At 39.4% G+C, this 24,278-nt stretch overlaps 1 protein-coding gene across 2 annotated transcripts in view; it reads right to left on the minus strand.

Moving 5' to 3' along the window:
* Positions 1-21,448, minus strand: part of LOC122550820 (LHFPL tetraspan subfamily member 6 protein-like) — a 167,331-nt gene extending 145,883 nt beyond the window's left edge. The window contains exons 1-2 of one of the 2 annotated variants that reach the window (XM_043692122.1): positions 20,643-21,439; positions 19,688-20,202 (exon numbers count right to left, since the gene is read on the minus strand). In XM_043692122.1, the coding sequence (XP_043548057.1) occupies positions 19,688-20,075 (388 nt within the window). In that variant the 5' untranslated portion in view covers positions 20,076-20,202; positions 20,643-21,439. Of the gene's footprint in view, positions 1-19,687; positions 20,203-20,642 lie in introns of both variants that reach the window. The other variant, XM_043692124.1, reaches the window with a different exon arrangement.
* Between the last annotated feature and the right edge of the window lie 2,830 nt (positions 21,449-24,278).

Raw genomic sequence — 24,278 nt, forward strand, 5'->3', positions numbered from 1 at the left:
GTATACTCCTACTTTCTTTATACTCTTCTAAGGATTCACTCGATCTATCCTGGCTATACCTTACATATGCTTCCTTCTTTTTCTAAATCAAACCCTCAATTTCTTTAGTCATCCAGCATTCCTTGTACCTACCAGCCTTCCCTTTCACCTTGACTTGAATATATTTTCTCTGGATTCTTGTTATCTCATTTCTGAAGGCTTCCCATTTTCCAGCCGTCCCTTTCCCTGCGAACATCTGTGTCCAATCAGTTTTTGAAAGTTCTTGCCTAATACTGTCAAAATTGGCCTTTCTCCAATTTAGAACTTCAACTTTTAGATCTGGTCTATCCTTTTCCATCACTATTTTAAAACAAATAGAATTATGGTCACTTGCCCCAAAGTGCTCCCCCACTGACACCTCAGTCACCTGCCCTGCCTTATTTCCCAAGAGTAGGTCAAGTTTTGCACTCTCTCTAGGAGGTACATCCACATACTGAATCAGAAAGTTGTCTTGTACGCACTTAATAAATTCCTCTCCATCTAAACCTTTAACACTATGGCAGTCCCAGTCGATGTTTGGAAAGTTAAAATCCCCTACCATAACTACCCTATTAGTCTTACAGATAGCTGAGATCTCCTTACAAGTTTGTTTCTCAATTTCCCTCTGACTATTGGTGGGAACTAGTGAAACCTGAAGTCATTGAGGTAGCGAATTCCTTGCATATGAATTTGGTATCTGTAGCTTAAAGCTTTAAAAGTTCAGAAAATTCTGTATGGAAAAATGTAGTGGATGCTATAAAATTAATAGTAGTTTAATTGGATAATTTAGTACTTAACAATTTTACTTCATTAGAATGATTTCCATTTCTGCATTATTATATCTCAAAACATAATACATACTATAAATTACTTGAAGTGCAGTGAGTGGGTTAGAGGTAAACCACAACCACTTTGCTTATACGAAGATCCCAATTAGTAATGAATAGTTTCCATTCTTGCTTTGCTTTCTAGGACCTTAGAACATCCTAAATTGATCTTTTGTCAATTAAATACTTTGGAAGGTGGTTACTGCAGTAATGAAGGAAATGTATTGAGATGAGTGATCAACTAATTTAGAGCAGTCAAAGACTAAGGAATGTAATTGAAAAGTGAGAACCAGATCTTTCAGGAATGAAATTAAGAAACACGTCTTACACATAAAGTGTGGCCGAAGTTTGGACTGCTTTTCTGCAAGCAGCAATTAAAGTGAAATACAATGTCAATGCTTGATCGATTGTTAAATTTAAATCCGGGATTGAGAGCAGCAATGCAATAAAAAGGGTAGTTAATAGGGTGGAAACCTTCCAGCTTTATGTATATGAAATGAAAAAGATTGGCTGTGACCCGTTAGAAGGCATATTTAGGGCAATGTCTTTTTGTATGTAGGAATATGAGTCAGCTGTTTTGGGGAAAAACAAATTTGTTAGCTTGAGACTGCTATGTCAATTTAGATGCTGTGGTGTCTTGGAAATTAATGTTTTCTTTGTATGTAGTGGCATTACATTTAATACAGAGGTGTTGATTATTGAAGATATTAATTTAATTCTTCTAATTCTATTTATGTATGAATCCAAATACCTATGGATTTGTATTGACATGAGATTATATGGTATGTGACTGCATAATCCAGTGAGAGTTTGGGACAATGAAAAGGAGCCCCGAAAACCAGAAATGTGTAACCCTCAACAAAAAAATTGATCTTTCAGTAAAATACTCTCAACACAAAGGAAAGCTTGACTACTCTCAGCCTCTATTGTGGGGAGTGAATGAGGAGGTAGCAAGTTTGGTTAGATACAGAAGTCTTGACTGTTTGTTCCACTCCAGCTTTAAGATCTAATGGTAAATACAGAATTAAAAAAAAATGTTTTACACACGAGTGTGCTTGGAATGTTGGATCTTGTTACTCTATGGAGTACTTGAGGTGAATAGGATACATTTATAGAGTCAAAGATGTACAGCCCAGAAATAGACCCTTCAGTCCAACTCGTTCATGCTGACCAGATATCCTAAAGTAATCCACTCCCACGGACATTTGGCCCGTATCCCTTTCAATCCTTCCTACTCATATAGCCATCCAGATGCCTTTTAAATGTTGTGATTCTACCAGTCTCCATCACTTCCTCTGGCAGTTTGTTCCATACGCGCACCACCCTTTGCATGAAAAAGTTGCCCCTTAGGTCCCTTTCAAATCTTTCCCCTCTCGCCCTAAATCTATGCCCTCTAGTTTGGGGCTCCCCCAACTCAGGAGAAAAGACCTTGTCTATTTATCATGCCCCTCATGATTTTATAAACCTCTTTGAGGTTACCCCACTGCCTCCAATGCTCCAATTAAAATAGCTCCAGATTATTCAGCCTCTCCCGAAAGCTCATTCCCTCCAACCCTGGCAACATCCATGTAAATCTTTTCTGAACCCTTTCAAGTTTAAAGTTTAACAACATCCTTTCAATAGCAGGGAGATCAGAATTACACACAGTATTCCAAAAATATTTAAGAAAGTTCTCAGTACACGAGCTAGAAAGGATAGAAGGATATGCTTAATATGGTTATATTATGTTGAAAGGAGGAGGCTCGTTTGGCACACAAACACCATCATGGTCAGTCTGGTCATTTGGATTGCTTATAGATTTAAATTCCAATAAAACACTAATATCCTAAAATCAATTTGGATGATACAGCAATAACTTTGCATTAATCAAGTGAGCTTAAAGTGTCAAGGTTCATATCAGTATGCTAAAAAAAAAAGTACTGCAAATTGTACAATAAATGGTTAATTGATATGGAGGTATTAGGCTGGCGGGGTGGACAAAGTCAGAAGTTACACAACACCAGGTTATAGTCCTCACCTGATGAAGGGGCTGTGCTTCGAAAGCTTGTGATTTCATAAACCTGTTGGACTATAACCTGGTGTCATGTGACTTCTGACTTTGGTTAATTGGTGAGATCACATACTGACATCAGACTCTTCAAATTGCCATTTAGATATTTAAAATACTCCATGAATTCTCATTTAGATATTCTTCTTGTTTATGTCTGTCTTGTTATTCAGGAAACCAGAACTGGTATAGCTGCACAATTCTATTCATATACAGCTTGTAAGGCATCGAAAATGATTTCCTAAATCAGTAGGAACTTCTGTTCAACAGATATGACACAATCACAGTAATCCAGTTTATCAGCTCTTTCATCTAGTGTCATAATCTTTGTGCACACTTAACATGGAAGCTATATCATCTTTCAGATACTTCAAAGAATCCAACATACAACATTTTGACATTCTAGTCTTTTGGCTAGAAATAATTTTTCTGATCAACCTGTCCAGCAATATCATTACACACCACTGGAGCAGGTCAGACTTGAACCTGGTGCTCCCAGTCTAGGGGTAGGTGTGCCACAAGAGAACCCCTATGACATGTTCTTCTAGACTACCTCACAATAGGAAGCATCTTCATGTTTTCTTTATCAATCCCCTTTCGTATCTTACATACCTTAATTAGACCTTCTCTCATTCTTCAAACTGTAGCAAGTACAGGCTTAAACTGTTTAATCTCTCTTCCTAAAGTGTGTTTGGTAGTGGGAATTGCATTTAATCATGTGGGAAGGTGGTGGATAGGGAGACTTCTGCCTATCTACTACTGCCAATAATTATGTCTGGGTGGGAAGGTTTGTGAAACACCTTCCCATCCCAATACAGGTAATTAATACTGTTGTGGATGGATAGTGAGTTGGCAAGGGGCAGTGGCTCACAATGTGAGAAACCGAAAAAGGTATGCCCAACAGTGGGCTTCCAAGGATGGTTCTTCATTCAAAGGTACTCATTGTTAGGTGAAGGGGCCAAGCATCAGAAGTGGGAGGTTGTGGAGGTCTAGAATCTGGTTTCCAGCATCTGCAGCCCTTGTTTTTACCAGGTTGTGGAAGTCTGCTGATCGCTAACAATATTTACCCTTCTTTCCAACACTCCTCCCCACCATCACTCACCAATGAACTGAGTCTTTTGGTGATCTTGGGCATTAGGGTGGAGCATATTCACAGTAGCCACACCCTCTTTTGTGGCAATGCCAAGCAACAGACAGCTGATGGCCTGATTGGCTAACAGCTCTTGCCACTGGGAGATGTTCACCATCCCCACCCAAACTCCCAAGTCTGTGATACAAGAGAAGTCTAATTAAGTGCCTGAAAGTAGGGAATAAAGTTTTCTTGTCAGCTCTCCAGCCATCACCTGCAATAAATTACCCAACTGAAATCTGTGACAATCAACAGTAATATTTAATATAAGAATCAGGAAAAGGCAATTCAGCTCCTCAAACCTGCTCCAATATTTGATACAATCATGGCTGATCTCATCTCAGCCTCAACTCCACTTTCCTGCCCACTCCCCTTTAACTCATCATTAATTAGAAATCTGTCTTATCTCCTTCTTTAAATTTATTCAGTATCCTGATATTCACCACTCTCTGCAGTTCAATGCCATAAATTCACAACCCTTTGAGAGAAGTAACTCATTTTTACTTTAAATCTGCCAAACCTTAGACTAGGAGCTCACCTAACTTTTAAAAAAAAATGTAACTATTTTTCTGATCAACCTGTCCAGCAATGTCATTACACACCACTGGAGCAGGTCAGACTTGAACCTGGTGCTCCCAGTCTAGGGGTAGGTGTGCCACAAGAGAACCCCTATGATATGTTCTTCTAGACTACCTCACAACAGGAAGCATCTTCATGTTTTCTTTATCAATCCCCTTTCGTATCTTACATACCTTAATTAGATCTTCTCTCATTCTTCAAACTTTAGCAAGTACAGGCTTAAACTGTTTAATCTCTCGTCATAAAACAAGCCTTTAATCTCTGAGCTTAATCTAGTAAATCTTCTCTGAACAACCACCAATGCCATTACATACTTCCTCAAGGAAAGGGATCAAAACTGCATGCAGTCCTCCAGATGCAATCTCTTCTACAGTTGCAGCAATGCTTCCCTACTTTTATACTCTGTTTCTGAGCAACAACTGTTAAAATTTCATTTGCCCTCCTTATTACCAGCTGTAACCTGCATTCATTAAACAATTATAGATTGGTAAGTACTGCACATTTAAGCAACTGATAGCATTGCTATTCTTAGATTTATCCTTCATTTAGTTAAAAATTTCCCATCAAGTTTCATTAAAGTCATCTAAAATCCTGTTACTAAATGGATTAATACGCGATAATATATATTAACTGTGTGACAATACAGATCATACAGGAAAAGGCTTAAACAGCTGCTTCAGCCTTTGAAAAATCCAATCAATCCTGAGTGCCCCTTTGAAAACAATGTAGTCCTTTAATAAACATTAGTTAACCCTCTAAACACTGGAGGGCAATACAAACCAATTACATAAGATGTATTAAACTGTCAGCATAATGGGAAACGATGTAGGCTCTTATAAATGTTACCAATCTCTGAATGTTGAGTGTCATTAACTACTCTCAAATGAGTTTTTTTAAGCTTGCTTTCTCTCTTGTAGCTGCTGACTTTAATCTGTCCACAGTTTAAATGAAACGTTGGCCAATTTATTTTAAATGGACTAAAGCTTTCCATTAAAACAGTTTCAAGGGTGCCAGCAATTCTCTGACACCTTGCCTTAAATACCACTTGAATATGTTATTTTAATCAACCTTTTCAGAAAGGTTCCGGAATACCTTCTGGACTAGAGATAGGAACACTATCACTGTGCCACAAGAGTTCCCATAGTATGTAATGACATCCCACCCAGACCCATTCCCCAACCCTATCCCTGTAACCCTGCATTTCCCACAGCTATTCTACCTAGCCCACACACTTTTAGCCTGTGGGAGGAAACCAGAGCATCTGGAAGAAACCCACACAGACACAAGTAGAACGTGCAAACTCCATAGAGTCACCCAAGGCTAGAATCAAACCTGGGTACCTGGCACTATGAGGTAGCAGTATTAACCACAGTGCCATCCATAAATTGTGACAGAGATTTCAATACTTTAGACCAGGGGTCCCAAGAGAGACTGATGTTTGAGGAATTTTTCTATGATGCTGCCTGAGTCATAAGTTATTTAAACAGACAAGGTTCAATCACAAGCAAAGGTACAGTAATACAACTCGCTGCTGCAAAAGGTCAGATACTCCTGGATAGGACCAGAACAAGGTAAATATTTTAAGTCACACTAACTACAAGCATAATTGACTTTGAACTATTCTAAATACCTCAAGGAAGTGCTATTCATTTTTTCTACATTTTTGTAAACTGATTTTATGTTTCATTCTTATTCATTCAGATGCTACTTTAAATAGTTTACTCATTGCTGAGTCCCAACTCCCTCTAAGTCAGCTGTGGTGCCAGACTTGATAACGTGAGTATCGCAACTGTCACTGTGCCATGAGTAGGTGAGAGATTGTATTAGAAAGCACAGCTGCAGTCTGAATGCTGTCTCTCTCTCTACATTCAAAATAGTTGTCCCCAGCAAATAATACTGTAATTTAATTTTTAGCAACTATAAGGACTGGAATAATAGTTTTTTCTGGTATTAGCATTGAAATCATTGAATATTTATATGACAATCCTTTGTCCACTGTTTAAATAAAATGTTGGTCCATTTATTTTAAATAGGCTACTGCCTTCCATTAAAAACAGTGCCCAAAGGAATGTTATCCAAACATTGTTGTGCGTCATGCACCAATATAGCAGGTTATAATTTCTAGGCTGGCACTTTAAATTAGAATGTAGGTTTAGTAGTAAAGCCAATTCTATTACAACCAAAACAATTAGATAAAATTATCTCTTTAAACCAGAAACTGGAATACGTAAAACACAGAATCATCCGCTATTTTTAAAATCAGTTTTCTACAGTGTTCAGACTTGTTACAAATTGGATTTGGTTTTTAAAACCTCCTCTACATATCCAGAAGATTATAAGTAAACAGACATATTGCAATCTGAAAATCCTTTGAAGCATGATGAAAGGAGATGGGTTCACAATGAGATGGAGTCAAAGCTGACAGTATGATCACATCAAGCAACAGCAACACAATATCCTTTGAATCATTCTGAAACAAAGGCTAAATAAGAAGAAAGATATTTTAAAGTCCAGAAGAAGATAATAAAGTCCCAGAAGAAGATAACAGAAACCAACTTGACAAATTAAACTGCATAATTATTACCAATTATGTATAGTGGTTTGTCCATGTCATGAACCAAAAATTTTAATATCACCAAAAATTGTGAAATTAAATCTCGTGATTAAAAACTTCTTGTTGGTGAAGTTCTTTTTATTACTTCTGATACTTTTAAATAAACTTCTAGGGTTCGAAGCTCCGAGGTGTTTTCGTCTGTTATGAGTTAGTGCATGTTACCTGTTTATGATATTTACCTTTCTATTAATTGTTCAATTCTGCTCCATTTGCAATGCTTTGCTTACAAAGTACTTTGTGACAAGCCAATAATTTAACAAAAGTGATCCAAGTAAATTGGTGAGAACACAAAGACTGCCATGGAGCCCACTCAAATCCAAGTTTTCCCTGAACACAGCCTGAAGCTTGTTCCCAAGATCCCTCAGTGCACATGGTCAGAGATTTGTGGGCTTTAAATTGTCACATTTTTATTGATCTTCCCTCTATGCTCCCTTGTCGCACCCAAACCTAAAATTTACTTTCTCCATTCCTTCCAACTTCTCGTTCCCGCAACCAACAATGTGAAGTGTAACTCTGTTCTATCTTCACAGATGCTGCCAGATCTGCTTAGTTTCTGCAGCAATTTCCATTTTTGTTAAATAAGGTCGCCTTATTCAAGTACAATCTACTGCTGATAATTCAGCCATTTATTTTCACGAGCAGTTTTGAACAATGTACCAATCCTGTCCTAGTAGCCCCTAACATAGCTTGGTGTCAAACTGTTTGATAATATTCCAACAAAGCATCTGAGGATCCTTCAGATAGTAAAGTTGCTATATAAAAATGAAATTACAGATGTAAGAGTAAATCAGCTGATAAAACTAGAAGTTTCAAAAATATTTTTTTAAAAATTAAGACTCTTTATCTGAATGCATGTAACGTTCAAAACAAACAGATGAACTGACAATACAATTTGAGACAAGCAAGTAAGATCAAATAGCCTTTATAGAGACATGGTTGAAGAATGACATTGATTGGACAGGAATATTGAAGTGCACGTGACATTTAAGAACAGGAATCTAGAAAAAGGTTGAGAGGTGGTTCTTTTGATTAAGGATGACGTTAGCACAGCGGATGCTGTTGGGAGAAAGGTTTACCCGACCAAAACCTGGAATAGGTGAATTGTCTGACAAAGGAAAGCTGAACAAGCCAGACCTTTATTTGTCCAAATTTAGAAAAGTAAGAGGCGACTTCACTGAAACATATAAGAACCTGACCAGACTTCACCGAGTAGATGTAGAAAAAGATGTTTCCTCTGGTGAGAGAATCTAGAACTGGAAGTCACTATTTAAAAAGTAAAGATTGCCTCTTTCAGGCAGGAATAAGAAGTTTCTTTTTCTCACAGAGGGCACCAAATCTTCGGAAACTTGCGTGCTACGCTTTTGCAATTAACACATTTGGACAATTTCACAGTTTCTTCCTCAAAAAGCAGTGAAGACAGAATAATTGAATTTTAAAACTTTTGACAGTGGTAGGTAAGCATGGGGTGAAAGGTTATTGGTGTAGGCAGGAAGATGAAGTTGAGGTTAAAATCAGCCATGATCATATTGAATGGCACAGCAGATTCGAAGAGTTGAGTGCTTTATTCACGCTCCTAATTCAAATGTCCGTCAGTTGGTGTCGTAATTTGAATGAAACAATATAAATAACACGTTGGAATTTTGTACTTTAACAAGATTTATCAGCTAATTTAAGGTCAGAAGCATTAAATTACAAGTAAATTGTGCTTGTCAATGCTAGAAGGTTTATGTTAACAATGTTATTTTGTTCTCCCTTTGGTTTTTCTCCCTTGCTCTGAGGAGACCCCTTGCATAAAATATTGGACAAAAAAATTAATTGAAATTTATCTCTCTCCAATTAATTAGACAGGTTTCTGTAGTAAATAGCAGAGTCCATTAAGTCCCCAGTTCAATCTGTCCTAAGATAGCTAATTTCTGTTAAGGCAGTATTAACAGAACATGACAACTAGCATGGGAATTACTGATGTAGGAAAGAGAAAACCATACTGCTATATCTGATCAATTTGCAACATTTCTTACGGTAAGTATATACATGTGATGGAAGACAGGTGGAGCAGGATTAACATTGGCAGTGCCGTGCCTTTGGTGACAAGCTTGTTGATATTTAGGTATAGATAGCACCCCTTTGGTCAATATATTAGACAGTGCCTAGCAACCATAAAAAGGATGGATTCACTAAACACCTTTCACATCCTCAGGATTCCCCAAACTGCTACGCAGTCTATGAGAAGTGGAGGTATGATGGCATAGTGGTATTATCACTGGACTGGTCACTAGTGAAATTTACAATTCTCCTTAAAGGAAGGAAATCTGCCAATTTTTCCTCGTCTGGTCTACATGTAACCTCACACCCAAAGCAATGTGGTTGACTCTGCACTGCCCTCTGAAATGGCTAGCAAGCCACTCAGTTCAAAGGCAATTAGGGAAGGGCAACACATTGACATCCACACCCTATCAAAGAATAAAGGACAACAAAACACTTATAGTAATTTAGGGAATTAAGTCAGCCAATCTGCAAGTAACATGGTTCCATAAATATTAGGAAGAAATGGCAATAATGTTTTTTGGTGGTGTAGCATCGGTGATTGACCAGAATACCAGCAGAGCTTTGTTGCTTCTCAGCTACACAATGGAATCTTTTACATTAACACAATAAGAGAAACAGGGCTTTCAGTTTGCAATAAGTGACACGCATCCTTTCTAACAATGCAGTATTCCCTTAGTGCTGCATTGCAGTCTTCACAGTATGGTTTGAACCTCATGTCCTCTTAGCACACGGAATTACTAAAAAGTGGAAAACGGATTCCTCTCAGAAAAAGTTGCTTGGATTTAAAGAAAATGAAGCAAACATTTTTTCTTGGAATGCATGCTCAAATGTCTAAAAAGAATACAAAGAGAATGTGCTGGAAAAATTCAGCAGGTCTGGCAGCATCTGTGGAGAGAGAAACAGTTAACATTTGAGAATATGACTCTTCTACAGGGCCATTGGAACATTTTTTGCTTTTGATTTCAAATATCCAGAATCCAGTGTGTTTTGCTTTTTTCTAAAAACACCTGTTATAAGAGCAAAACTATATCTATATGGATGAAGATGAGATTTTATTCACTTCCTCCTGAATATATAACATATACTTTCATTTCCACTTCGCTGGTTCACAAAATTAGTTTGCCTAAAGGAGTACAAAATACTCAAGTCGCAAAGACTGAAAACCATGAAACCATAAAGAGTCAGAAGTTAACTCTAAACAAATCTAATGACCCCTGTCAAGTGCATAAATCGTGGCATGCCACCTTGCATTAAAGATAAAGAGATGTCATGGAGGGAAACATTAGTTGACTGGACACATTTTATGGAAAACCCTCAAAATGAAGTCAAGGACATATACTTTGACTGCCAACACAACTCAAAATTATATACAACAAATCAGAACTGAGATATGCACAATCCAATGCCCAGCATCCTCTTTCTGCAGTGAAGTTTCTGCTGAATTTTGAACTTCGTGACCTAGTTCTGGCAAGTAGCTCCTTCCTCCGTACATACCGTCCCATTCCCTCTGTATGAATGCTTTCAAACATTTAAATGCAGATAATTGCTAACATAAGTAGGATACGCTTCAGTAACCTGTTTTTAAAGTGTATTTGCCACCAGTTTCATCAGAAGCAAGGGGACAGGGTTGTGACATCACAGAATTTTGTTAATGATTCAGCGAGGAAATAATCATGACATACATATGGATGGACATTCATGTTTTGCATGAAAACCAAGTGGGAAAGTATGCATTCACAGGTTTCTGAAGATAACACAATATTTAGAATGGAGATGGGTTGACATAACTTGAAAAGTAAATTATCTCCACTGAAACAGCAAATGCACAATCAGCACCATGTAGAAATCCCTTAAAGACATAAGAAATAGGGAGCATAATTAGGCCATTTGGCCCATCAAGTCTGCTCTGTCATTCGATCATGGCTGATATATTTCTCTACCCCATTCTGTCTTCTCTCCATAACCTTTGATCCCCCTACCAATCAAGAATTTATCTATCACTGTCATAAAGATACTCAATGACTTGGCCTCCACAGCCTTCTATGGTAATGAATTCTGCAGATTAACCACCCTCTGACTGGAGAAATTCCTCCTCACTCAGTTCTAAAGGGTTGTTCCTTCATTCTGAAGCTATGCTCTCAGGTCCTAATCTCTCTGATGAGCAGAAACATCTTCTCCAGGTCTACTCTAGCGTCTCAGTATTTTATCAGTTTCATTGAGTCACCCCATCATCTTTAAAAACCCCATCAAATACAGATTCAAAATTCTCAACCGCCCTTCAACAACTGGATCATTTTTGTAAACCTCCTTTGGACCCCTTTTAACGTGAGCACATCTTTCCCTTAGATATGGGGCCCAAAACTGCTTACTTTTCCCAATGCGATCTGAACGGAGCCTTATACAGTCTCAACAGTACACCTCTGTTCTTGTGTTCTAGTCCTCTTGAAATGAATGCTAACGTTACATTTGCATTTCTATCTGCCAAATGAACCCACGTTAATCTTGAGAATCCTCAGATTTTCAAAGCCTTTGCCCATGTTGAAAATAGCTTATGTCTCAATTCTTCCTACCAAAGTGCATTACCTTACACTTTCTCACATTGTATTCCATCTGCCATTTCTTTGCTCACTCTTCTCACCTGTCCAGGTTCTTTTGCAGCCTCTCTGCTTTCTCAACATTTCTTGTCCCTCCATCTATTTTTGTATCATCTGCAAACTCAGCAACAATGCCCTCAGTTTTTTTTGTTCTGAATGTTAATCTACAACACAAACAGTTATGGTCCCAATACAACCCCTGTTAATCACTGACTGCCATTCTGACAAAGACCCGTTTATCCATATTCTGCCTTCTGCCAGTCAGCCAATCCTATATCCATGCCAATATCAGGCTCCTAACACGATGGGTCCTATCTTAAAGCGTCCTGTGTGGCATCTTGTCAAAGCCTTTGATCAAACCGATCAAATCCACTGGCTTTCTTTCACCTAACTTGCTCATTACATCCTCAAAGAATTCTAAGAGATCTGTCATGCATGATAAAGACAGGCTGATTCAGCCCTATTTTACCAATTACTCCAGAATCTCCTCAATAATAGATTCTTTATATGTTACCAATGACCAAGGTCAGGCTAACCAGCCTATAGTATTCTGTCTTCTGTCTCCCTCCCTTCTTAAACAGGAGTGTTAAATTAAAACATTTTCCAGTCTTCTGTGACCCCCCTGACTCCAGTTATTTCTGAAAAATGGCTCCACCATCCCTTCAGCTATCTCCTGCAGAATCCCAGGATGTTATCCATCTGGTCAGGGTGATTTATCCACCTTCAGATCTTTCAGCTTTCCCAGCATCTTAGGCATGGCCACTCCACTCACCTATGTCCCCTGACACTTGAAGTTCTGGTTTGCTACTGATATCTTCCAACGTGAAGACTGATGTAAAGTACCTATTCAGTTCCGTCGGCATTTCTTTGCTCCTTATTACTACTTCTCCAGCCTCGTTTTCCAGTGGTCCAATTCCATTCTTGTCTCTCTTGTAACTTATTAGGTATTTATATTCATATTTTTCAACTGTTTTGATGAAATGCAGGTAATAGGATGAAGCAATAAGATAGCAAAGATTCTTGATGACTGTGAACTTTTTCTAAGCTTTCATTTCATGGGGTGGTGTGTTCTGATGCTGTTAGCTTTAATTAGATTAGATTAGATTACTTACAGTGTGGAAACAGGCCCTTCGGCCCAACAAGTCCACACCGCCCCGTCGAAGCGCAACCCACCCATACCCCTACATTTACCCCTTACCTAACACTAGGGGCAATTTAGCATGGCCAATTCACCTAACCTGTCATCTTTGGACTGTGGGAGGAAACCGGAGCACCCGGAGGAAACCCACGCAGACACAGGGAGAACGTGCACACAGTCTGAGGCAGAAATTGAACCCAGGTCTCTGGTACTGTGAGGCAGCAGTGCTAACCACTGTGCCACCGTGCCGCCCTGGTTTGAACAAGAAAGAAGGCTGTAATGTAAGCAGCAGCAAATGGGCAGTGCTTATGATACCAATAATTGTTTAATGCATATAGACATACACAGAGGAAATTAACAGAAAGGTAAATTGGTATTTGAGGTAACCAAGCAATGAAGCAGAAGCATGTAATGACAAGATACACATGAAGCAAATCTAAGAGTTTGCTCTGCGGGCATTAATTCACAATTGCTAATTTAAATAGCGTAAAATCCTCCATTACTGATTTCAGATTTCCATACTGTATTGATGTCAACTGTCTCATGAAAATCTCCTGTCACTCTGTGCCACAAATCATAACTAGGTACGTTTAACTTGGCGTGAGAAGTGGACTAGAGGGTATGAAGAAAACGGTGTCAAAAATAATTTTGTTCAAAACTGCATTTGATATTGTGATGTAAAAACAGTTGTGTAAATAGACATTTTAAGCTCAATCCAGATCAATGGAAAAACACATCTGTTGGTGCAAATTTCAGGTCTCAAATCAATACATCCCTGTTAAGTTGTTATAACACCATCCCTGCTGCATCTCTGCTCTACAACAACCTGCAGATGAAGTGAATTTCTTTTCTATTAATTGCAGAATATAAAATCAACACAGAGGAACTGAACATAGAGCAGTAATTTATGAATTATTAACATATGTTATCGAGTAGTCTCTAAACTCCCTTGTATTGGGCTGAATGTCTCAAGTATTGACCGGTTTCAAACACTGGTTATAAACATGAGAAACTCAGACTGCTGTATCATCCCATTGCACTGTCTGCTAGACTCAAATTCAATTTATACTTTTAGCCCTGCAGCATGGCACAATCTGAACATGATATTCCCCACAGGCCTTATACAGAAGATCGCCAGACTCAATTCTTGGGTTGCAAGGTATTAAATTCCCTACGCAATGCATTCGAGACTTTTGATTTGCAGCTAAAGTCAGCAGGAAATTCAGATCAGGCACTTAGACTGACCTGGCGTGAATCGCTTATGTTATAGTTCCAGATAACACTGAGAAGGCGCAGTGGGCATTTTTACTCTCTGTCATCCATTTCTATTGGCTAAGTTGCAAACTTCCTGCTGCAAATTAGCAAGATTTTCAAAAATGTTACACAAACAAATATTTCATACTGTATGCACACTACATTTTGTAATTAGATATTTGTATAAGCGGGGCCTGCTTAAATGAATCCAAAGAAATTCTCATTCAATACAAATGAGATGTGTGGTCAATTAACACAATGTACACTGATGCCTAGCAACAGTCATTACAAATCAAATTAGTGTAGAGTTTAGCAATAACTCGTGATTTCATACCCAACAATATGTAGAAAAGATATTGTATGCAGCTACAGCATAAACACCAACATTTTAGAATTATAAAAAGGTCAACGCAGTCCATTTTAACTTGCATCTTCTTCCAATTTCACACAATGTTACCAAATTATTATATTTTTTCTTGTGAACTATGCTTACTTTTCTGCGTATTTTTGAGTCTTCGCATTTTCTATGTGCTCACGAGTGAAAATGAAACAAAAGTAAACCTGTGAAATGATTACATTTTGCTGAGCTATGACAAAATACAACCATGTCCTCCGATTAATACCTAGGTACTCATTAACCCACTTGCACATTTATTGACAATTAAATTTCTAATTTGTAAGTGCCTGGATAAGTCCAGAGGAGGGCTTGTGAACGCATGATTTAATTTATCTAACACTTGTTTCGTAACTGTCCAGTTTTAAAATTAACAATGTTTTTATTTTATTAACTGACTGCCAGGACCACCACTCCTCATCCCATTTCCTTTCTCTCATATGAGTTTAAATTGCAACCTCTTCTTTGCGCTTAAATTCTGTGTATCGAGGAAGAATTCTCATACATTTTGAGGCAATCCCATGCAGACTCAATTTCAAAAACCATCCTTATGTCTGAATGTAAGTGTATATGCTCTGCAATATGTCCAAATTAATCCTTCTTTTTGTGTTAGTAGTATACCTGTAATTACATTTGTGCAACAATGTTAAGCAGTTCACTTCTCTTTCTTATTTTGTGATCTACATATGTAGCCATTTTTTTCCTCATTTTGACCACATGATGCCAATACTGAAATAGTCAAATCTCACAGGTGTAGTCAATGGATAAAGAAAGAAAAGGGTAATGAGAGGGTGGTGTTACAAACCAGCCTCTTCAAAAGAGCACATCAAAGTTCTGCTGCTTTTGTAACCCAATTCAAAACTAAGCATAAAAGGTCAAATGCTGGCCTGGCTGATTCCAGCGATAGCATCCAGAGCAGAACTGGCAACATAAACAATAAGCATCAGAGTTCTGAACGGTTGTTATTAATTCTTCAGTACAAATGTTGAGAATGGGTATGAATGAACCACAAATGCTTACAAATCAACCACAATCTAATAGTTACAACAGTTCACAATGAAAAGCATACCTTCATTCATTTTATTCAGAAAGGGGGTGCAATCAGCTTATTCTCATACAGGAATATAATTGATATTCATCACTTAGCTTAACATTTATAATGTTACAGACCTGAAATACTTTCCAAAGTTGCAGTGAGTGGCATTTTGATTTTTTCAATAGAGAACAGCATTGTATTTCCATAGTCTTTTGTAGTTTTTATAAGTTCATGGTTGGTTTAAGCAGTACTGTGGTATCACTCTGTCATTGCAATGTCGTAACAGCAGGGATATTATTTTATTAAATTTACCACTGGCTAGCTGACACTGCAGCACAGCTGAAACTGATGTTGTTGAACGTTAAGAGTTACAAAAATACATTGCTTTATTAAAATCATACCATGCACAATTCTCTGAAATGTTGGCAGGTAAATAGGTCACTTAATGTGCAGCTGAACCACAGATTTAGCTCAGCATCTCTGGACAAGTTGTATGAAAAATTAACATGGGTTCTTGTTCCTAATGTTTTGACACAACGTATTGTCTAGTTCACATGTGAAAAGAATCCAATTTGCTAAAGTGCCAGATTAAATGCCAAAGATTAAAGATTAGTCAAAGTCCAGGTATATGCTTTTCTAATCAGTTTTATTTCAGCTTATACAATACAAAACTCAACATACGGACTACTTGTTCCACATGTATCCATATCCAGATCTCACTCAATTATCCCTTAATTAAAGTATAATTAGCCTCGTTCCATTTGGTCTAAGCCATACCAACTAAGCTGCATGGCAGGCTGCACCTGTGCAATTATAAACTATTGCACAACAGAATCTTTGGAAGAAGACTTGAGAAATCTAGGAGGGCTGTATGTTTTGAAGAGTATGGACATCTGGGACAACAAAAGTGATCTTATCAATAGAAGCAAAATACTGCAGATGGCTGGTGATCTGAAAAAAGTATAAAGTGCTGGAGAAGAAGGCTACTTCTACAGATGCACAATGGAAAGCATACTGTCCGGGTGCATAACAGTCTAGAATGGCAACTGCTCTGCCCAGGACTGTAAGAAACTACTGAACTGCTGGCAGATCATTATGGAAGCCAACCTTCCATCCATGGACTCCATTTACATTTCTCGCTGCTGCAGAAAGACTTCCAACATCATCAAAGACCCATCACACCCAGTAATGATCTCCTACAACCTCTTCTGGCAGGTAAAAGATACATGAACCCTGAACACGCAGACCAGTAGGTTCAAGAATAGCTTCTTCCCAATTGTTATTAGACTGATGAATGGACTCTCTGGCCTCCAACAATGCTGATCTTGCTAATGTTGATCTTGCATACCTTGTGCATGTAACCTGTATGCCTCTGTCTAAGTTTCTTTAATCTGTACATCCTTGCTTACTATGATCTGTCTGTACTGCTTGCAAACAAAGCCTTTCACTATACATGTGACAATAAATCAATCAATTGCAGCAGAATTCTATGAAAGCCCAATGCAAATTGGAGGATCAGCACTTCATTTTATGCTCACGCACTTTAGTGTTCCAGATTCAACATTAACTTCAACAAGTTCAGAGTAAGAATACTACCCTCCACTTTAATTACACAATTCTCTTTCACTCAATATCACATTTGCATGGAATTCCCCTCTGCAGAGCTGACCTATTTACTATTTTTAACACTCACAGGTAGAACCTATTCTTATCTATTTCTTTCCTTTTGGTTTTTGCTCTGGGCACCCTCACCAGCTGGTCCACTCACTCCTCATCTCACTTTGCCAACAGCATAAAAACCTTCATTTTCCGGCCCCCTTTGGTTTCAGAGATGAAAATGTTAATTCTGTTTCTCTCTGCACAGAGGCTGCCAGATCTGCCGAGTTTATTCAGCACTTTCTGGTTCTGTCATGAAGCTGATTATTTGGAGATTTGTCACTTGTATTTTTATCTGGGAACCTGCTATGTAACCATGCTTACTAAATCCTTCATTTAACTCTCAAGGATAACACTTCCTTAGCATTTTGGAATGAGAATCAATAGCAATGACAATGTACATCTGACTTTTTCCAAAATCTTTGACATAATCACCAATGCAAAAACTTGGAAGAAAACATATAAATCAAAAGAGTAACTGGCAATGCTACATCAGACTTCCACACGATGACCTTACATATGTTCATGCAGGTTCTAAGCTACTACACATAACCACAGTGAGATTTAAACTGAATTCAAGCTGAACATACACATGTAATTCTGTCCACAACTATACATAACGGTGCATCCAGAATGAGCTGCTTTTATGTCGACAAAGGAGTTTTCAGTTTTGCATAACTCTTCTTATTTCATTATTGCTTTTACAATTATGTTTATTTATGCTTTCATGCAAGTCAGATTTTTACAGCAATTGCTTTCAAACGCAATGAAGATACAAGGTGATTGCTTTCCCATCCTTTAGGAATCAGAGTGCTTCCTGTATCTGGCATCATCAAGTTTCGAGAGTACAACATAAGCAGTTTGGCTTCTTCCCAACCCAGTCAATCGCTGTTCTTCTGTGGTTCATTATTCCGAATCTCATTAAACCAATTTCAGTAAAACCATTATTCAGTTTACCATACTGTTTCATATCCTATAATACTTTTTGGCAGGCTTACCATCTGTCTTCATAAATGTGACTGAAATGATTAGATTTTAAGATTTTTTTCTTCAGTAAAGTTAGTCCCAATGTATTCAGAGAAAAATTGATATTGCATTTATAAAATAGCTTACATGTCTTTAGGACATCCCAAAGTGCTTCAAAACCAATGAATTACTTTGTCATTTCCAATTTCCTCAAGATAGTCAAATACCAATAAGCTGACACAAAAAAGGATGTAAAAACGATTCACAGGAATGGTTCCAGGAATGAGGAACCTCCAGTACTTAGATTGGAGAAGTTTGGATTATTTTCATCAGAGCAGTGAAGATGGAGAGGATATTTATAAAGGTCTTCAAAGTCACATGGGTATGGGCAGCATAGATAGGGTAAATAAACTATTCCAATTGGTGAACAAGATGGCACAGATTTAAGCTAACTGGCAAAAGTAATAATGATATGTGGAGAAGCTTTTTAACACATCAGTGGTTAGGATCTAGAATGGACTGCCTGGGAGTAAGCTGGAGGTAGGTTCCACCACAGAATTCAAGAAGGAATTGATTAACCTTAATGGAGGAATGTACAGAGTTATGGAAAGAAGGCAGGGGAGGAGCACTAGGTGAATTGTTCCCTCAGGAACAGACATGATTGACTGAAAGGCTCCTTCTCTGCTGTAAACATTGTGATTCTATGATGATAACCCCCTTAAGTGGTATTTGTTGACAAAGGACCCAAAAGCTCTGCTGCTTATTATTGGAATAGTAACACAGGATCTTTTGCACAGACCTCATCGGATACCTGGAGGCTCATCAAAAATAAAACACCTCTAACAGTGTAAACAGCCCCTCAGCACTGCACCGAAATGTCAGCACAGATTAGCTGCTCAAATCCTCCTGGTGCAAAACACTTTTCTGTGAAGCAAAACACAGCACACCACTAGTCCATTGAGGCAGGGAGAGCATACATAAATGAATCAAGTACATCAATAAAAGCAAGGATAACTGTAAATAACAAAAGCTATCTCTACATCTGAATGCTGTCTAACCTGCCCTGCATTTTCTTCAAGGCTTATGATTATGGTCATTGCAAATGAACAATAATGTGTCATATTGAAGCATATGGAAATAGGAGATGGGATTTCACGAAACTACTATTCTGACTCCAATCTGATGTCTGAGGGCATGTTCATAGTAAGGATTAATGTCTCTCACAACAAACGTACGGCGTGACAGTCTACAGTTAACTAAACTGTAGATGCTATTTTCAAGGAGCAGTAGATGAAAATGAGTGGTGGTCCCCTGCTGAGACCCATTTTGCGCACATACACACACACACACACGCAGAGTCAGTCCTCTGTGTCACTTGAAGGCACTTACCTCCCACGAACTGAATGCCTCCAGCCACCCTGCCCACTGTCCTGGAGATGAGCTCGGAAACACAGCAGCCCATGAGCGCGGTGAGCGCCACCAGCAGGAGGAGACCGCATCCCACCCCGGTCACCACCGAACAGATCTTCCAGGCCAGGCTGGGGATGCCCAGGAAAGAGGCGTATCTGCCGCACTGCTCCACCATGACCACCGACTGCAGCTGACCCTCCTGGCGCACCGGGTAGGTGCAGCGGCGGAACACGCCGAAACTGACCGGCTTGTCGAGTTGGGAGCCCAGCAGCCAGTAGGGCATAAAGAAGCCGGTGCAGGAGGCTGCAGCACACAGCAGGGACAGCGTAGCCCACAGCATCCCGACACAAGTTAGACTTGAAGACATCTCCCCTAGCAATGCCACAGATCCCTCTGCAGACTCTTTTTCCTCGGTAATAATTATTCCATTGAACTTCGGCTGAGCTCTTCTGAAGCCGTCTTATTCATGCTGCCTTCCTCCCTTCTGGGAAACCCTGATTGAAACAAGAGGTTTAAAAAAGAACTGTTTATTAAATCGGATTTTTTTTTTAACAAAAGTTGCCATTTGAACGTCTGTCGGGATAGTCCAGTTGGAGGAAGCCTGCTCTGAAGAAAGCGTTGTCGGCGTCAAATGTGTCTGGAATCTGAGCTTGGCAACCACCTTAAACAGCGGGGAATTGTTTAATGAACTAGATCCTTAAACAACTTTTTAATCAATAAGAGGACGTGAAACGCCACTAAACAATCAAAACTGGTCTTCACGATTGTTTTGGAAAACCATAATCCCGTGGAACTCTTTTATAAACTAACTGGGAAAAATAAATTTAAAAGCTATGTATCCATAATTGTTTGCCCTAATAATTATATGTTTTAAAAAATAAGGACTTAATTTGTGAAACTCCTAAAGTGCCATTCTATTTCAGCCAGTACTTACATCTTCCGCGCGGATCCTCCCTGAAGTCCGAAAAGGTTCAATCTTAGAAGAGAACTTCCCTCCAACAGAGACTGGATTTTGAGTCTTTCTCCCGCACGCACACACAACACAGTCAATCCCCGAGTGTCTCACTGTACCGCTCTGCCTGACAGGAAATATTCAGCACACATTCCGAGGAACAGAGCGAGTCTGCGAGGCGGGGGAATGAATATTCCGGACAGCTCAGCCCCGAAGCCGTCAATCAGACCTAAACTCCCAGAAAACAAACAAAAAAAAACACGCCCCCAACCCCGCCCACCCCCAGTCCTCTGGAAAACGGAGGCAATCTGCGAATTTGTATCGAAATTCCCTTCACATTTTTCATGTGTCTGGCAAGTCACAGGCACGCACCCACCGGAGCAAGAGGGGTCAGGTCAGCGAGGCCAAACTAGTCAGCTTTCCGTCCCCACAGTCTCAACGCAGCTGACAAAGCAAAGGAGGCCATTCAGTCCGGAGTGGTTATACTGGGAAATGGCTTATTGCCAGTGCAGGATGTGCAGCCAATGAAAGACTGAATCTGTTTTGTTTTACTGCTTGTGTATTGAAGGAATGCTTGACCGTATATTTATTGCCGAACAAACTCTGTGATGCACTGATAGCAAAACCTGACTGTCTCATTGCTTATTCTGCAAGACATATGCGGTCACAGATCCTGCATTCCGATGTAGTTTGACCATAGACCCTCGTCAATTTAGCCGACGAGTTCTGGTCAGAGCTGACACCATCGACCTCCGTAGGTAGTTGCTCTGTCCTCATAATGTTGCCCACTATGAGGTCTGGGTATCAAGGATCAGCCGTATACTGAAGAGGCTATTAACTTTGAGTCTGCTGCAACTCTCTCTGGTTCTACCTCATCTAATAATGACTATTGTCTGCAATTCTAATAAACTTTTCTAGTTGCACACTATTATACAATATATTATCCTGATCTTTGCATTACAGTTCTCCAGTAACATAAGATAGGAGCTGAAAGAGGGCATTCAACTCTGCTCTGCCATTCAATGAGATTATGGCTGATCTGATAATCCTCAACTCCACTTTCCCGCCTTCTCCCTGTAAATATGAGTTAGGAGATTTAAAACTCATGCCAGTGCAGTTATTCCATCCTATCTTCTGAGTGTCAATATAGGACTGCTAATATTTGTTTTGATCTGATTTACTGTAGTATTGGTTTATTTCACTGTACCTAAGTAGAGTGAAAAGCTTTGATTTGCGAGTAGGCAGATCATTGGGTGCTTAGACAGAGTAAGGCATACAAGGTTATGGCTTCACAGGAGGTGAGCAAAGCAAGCTCAGCGTTAGCAACATCAACATTATTTGAAGTTAGGCCCATTCAGCAGTCTAATAACAGAAGGCTGTTCTTGAACCTGTTAGTGCATATGTTCAAGCTTCTGTATCTTCTGCCTGATGGAAGAGGTTGGAAGAGAGAATTACTGGGGTGGGAGAGGTCTTTGATGATGTTGGCAGCCTTTCCAAGGCAAAAAGAAGTGTAAGCGGAGTCCATAGATGGGAGGTTTTGGCTTCTGTAATGATCTGGACTGTGCACACAACTTTCTGCAGTTTCTTATGGTCCTGGGAAGAGCAGTTGTTGTATCGGTTCATTACGTTGAATTTGAATTTGAATTGAATTTATTGTCACATGTACCGAAGCACTGTGAAAAGCTTTGTCTTGTGAGCAATACAGGCAGATCACATAGTTAAGTAGCATAGATAAGTAAGTAATAGGTAAACAAAACTACAGGTACAGGCAAATGTTAAGAGTTTGTGAGTCCATTCAGTATTCTAACAACAGTAGGGTAGAACTGTTTCGAAATGAGCTGGTGCATGTGTTCAGGCTTCTGTACCTTATCCCCATTGGTAGAGGTTGTAGAAAAACACTGTCAGGGTGAGATGGATCTTTGAGAATGCTGGTACCCTTTCCTTGACAGTGGACCTGGTAGATGAATTCTGTAGATGGGAGGTTGGCCTTTGTGATTGTCTGAGCCGAGTTCACCACTCTCTGTAAACGTCTCTGATCTTGAATGGTACAGTTCCATACCAGGTAGTGATACATCCAGACAGAATGCTCTAGATGGTGCACCTATAAACGTTGGCAAGGGTATTCGCCAACGTACCAAATTTCCTTTGTCACCAGTGTGTCCACATGAAGAGTCCAAGAAAGCTTGTTGTGGATCAGAACTCCCAGGAGCTTGACATCCTCCATTCGTTCCACCTCTATGCTGTTAATGTGTAGGGGCATGAGTAATATCCCACCGAACGTCAATAATGAGTTCCCTGGTTTTACAGGCATTGAGCGCTAGGTTGTTCTCAGTGCACCATTTTTCCAGGTCTTCCACCTTCCATATGCAGTTTGTTTCATCACTATCTGAGATTCGACTAAGTGTATCCAGATAGAATGCTTTCTATGGTGCATCTAAAGTGAAGATGCTGTATAGATGTATAGAATCCATCTACCAGGAAAGGTCAACGCCTTCTGGTGAAGTTCTAAATTGGAGGAGGGCCAAATTTGATGGTATTAGGTGTACCCTAGAACTCTGTGGGAAGCTAGAAAAGTGATTGCTGGGCCTCTTGCTGAGATATTTGTATCATCGATAGCCACAGGTGAGGTGCCGGAAGACTGGAGGTTGGCTAACGTGGTGCCACTGTTTAAGAAGGTTGGTAAGGATGGCTGGAAAATGGGAAGATTTCAGAAATGAGACAATGAGAATCCAGAGAAAGTATATTCCTGTTAGGGTGAAAGGAAAGACTGGTAGGTATAGGGAATGCTGGATGACTAAAGAAATTGAGGGTTTGGTTAAGAAAAGGAAGGAAGCATATGTCAAATATAGACAGGATAGATCGTGTGAATCCTTAGAAGAGTATAAAGGTAGTAGGAGTATACTTAAGAGAGAAATCAGAAGGGCAAAAAGGGGACATGAGATAGCATTGGCAAATAGAAATAAGAAGAATCCAAAGAGTTTTTACAAATGCATTAAGGACAAAAGGGTAACTAGGGTGAGAATAGGGCTCCTCAAAGATCAGCAAGGTGGCCTTTGTGTTGTGCCACAGGAGATAGGGCAGATAGTAAATGTGTACTTTGCATCAGTACTTACTGTGGAAAAGGACGTGGAAGATATAGAATGCAGGGAAAAAGTTGGTGACATCTTGAAAAATGTCCAGATTACAGAGGAGGAAGTGCTGGATGTCTTGACATGCATAAAAGTGGATAAATCCCCAGGACCTGATCAGGTGTACCCTAGACCTCTGTAGGAAGCTAGAGAAGTGATTGCTGGGCCTCTTACTGAGATTTGTGTCATCGATAGTCACAGGTGAGGTGCCGGAAGATTGGAGGTTGGCTAATGTGGTGCCGCTGTTTAAGAAAGGTGGTAAAGACAAGCCAGGGAACTATAGACCAGTGAGCCTGACGTCGTTGGTGGGCAAGTTGTTGGAGGGAATCCTGAGGGACAGGATATGCATGTATTTGGAAAGGCAAGGACTGATTAGGGAGAGTCGATATGGCTTTATGCGTGGGAAATCATGTCTCACAAACTTGATTGAGTTTTTTGAAGAAGTAACAAAGAGGATTGATGAGGGCAGAGTGGTAGATGTGATCTATAT

This window comes from Chiloscyllium plagiosum, chromosome 6 (genome assembly GCF_004010195.1).
Source record: "Chiloscyllium plagiosum isolate BGI_BamShark_2017 chromosome 6, ASM401019v2, whole genome shotgun sequence".
Classification (NCBI taxonomy): Eukaryota; Metazoa; Chordata; class Chondrichthyes; order Orectolobiformes; family Hemiscylliidae; genus Chiloscyllium; species Chiloscyllium plagiosum.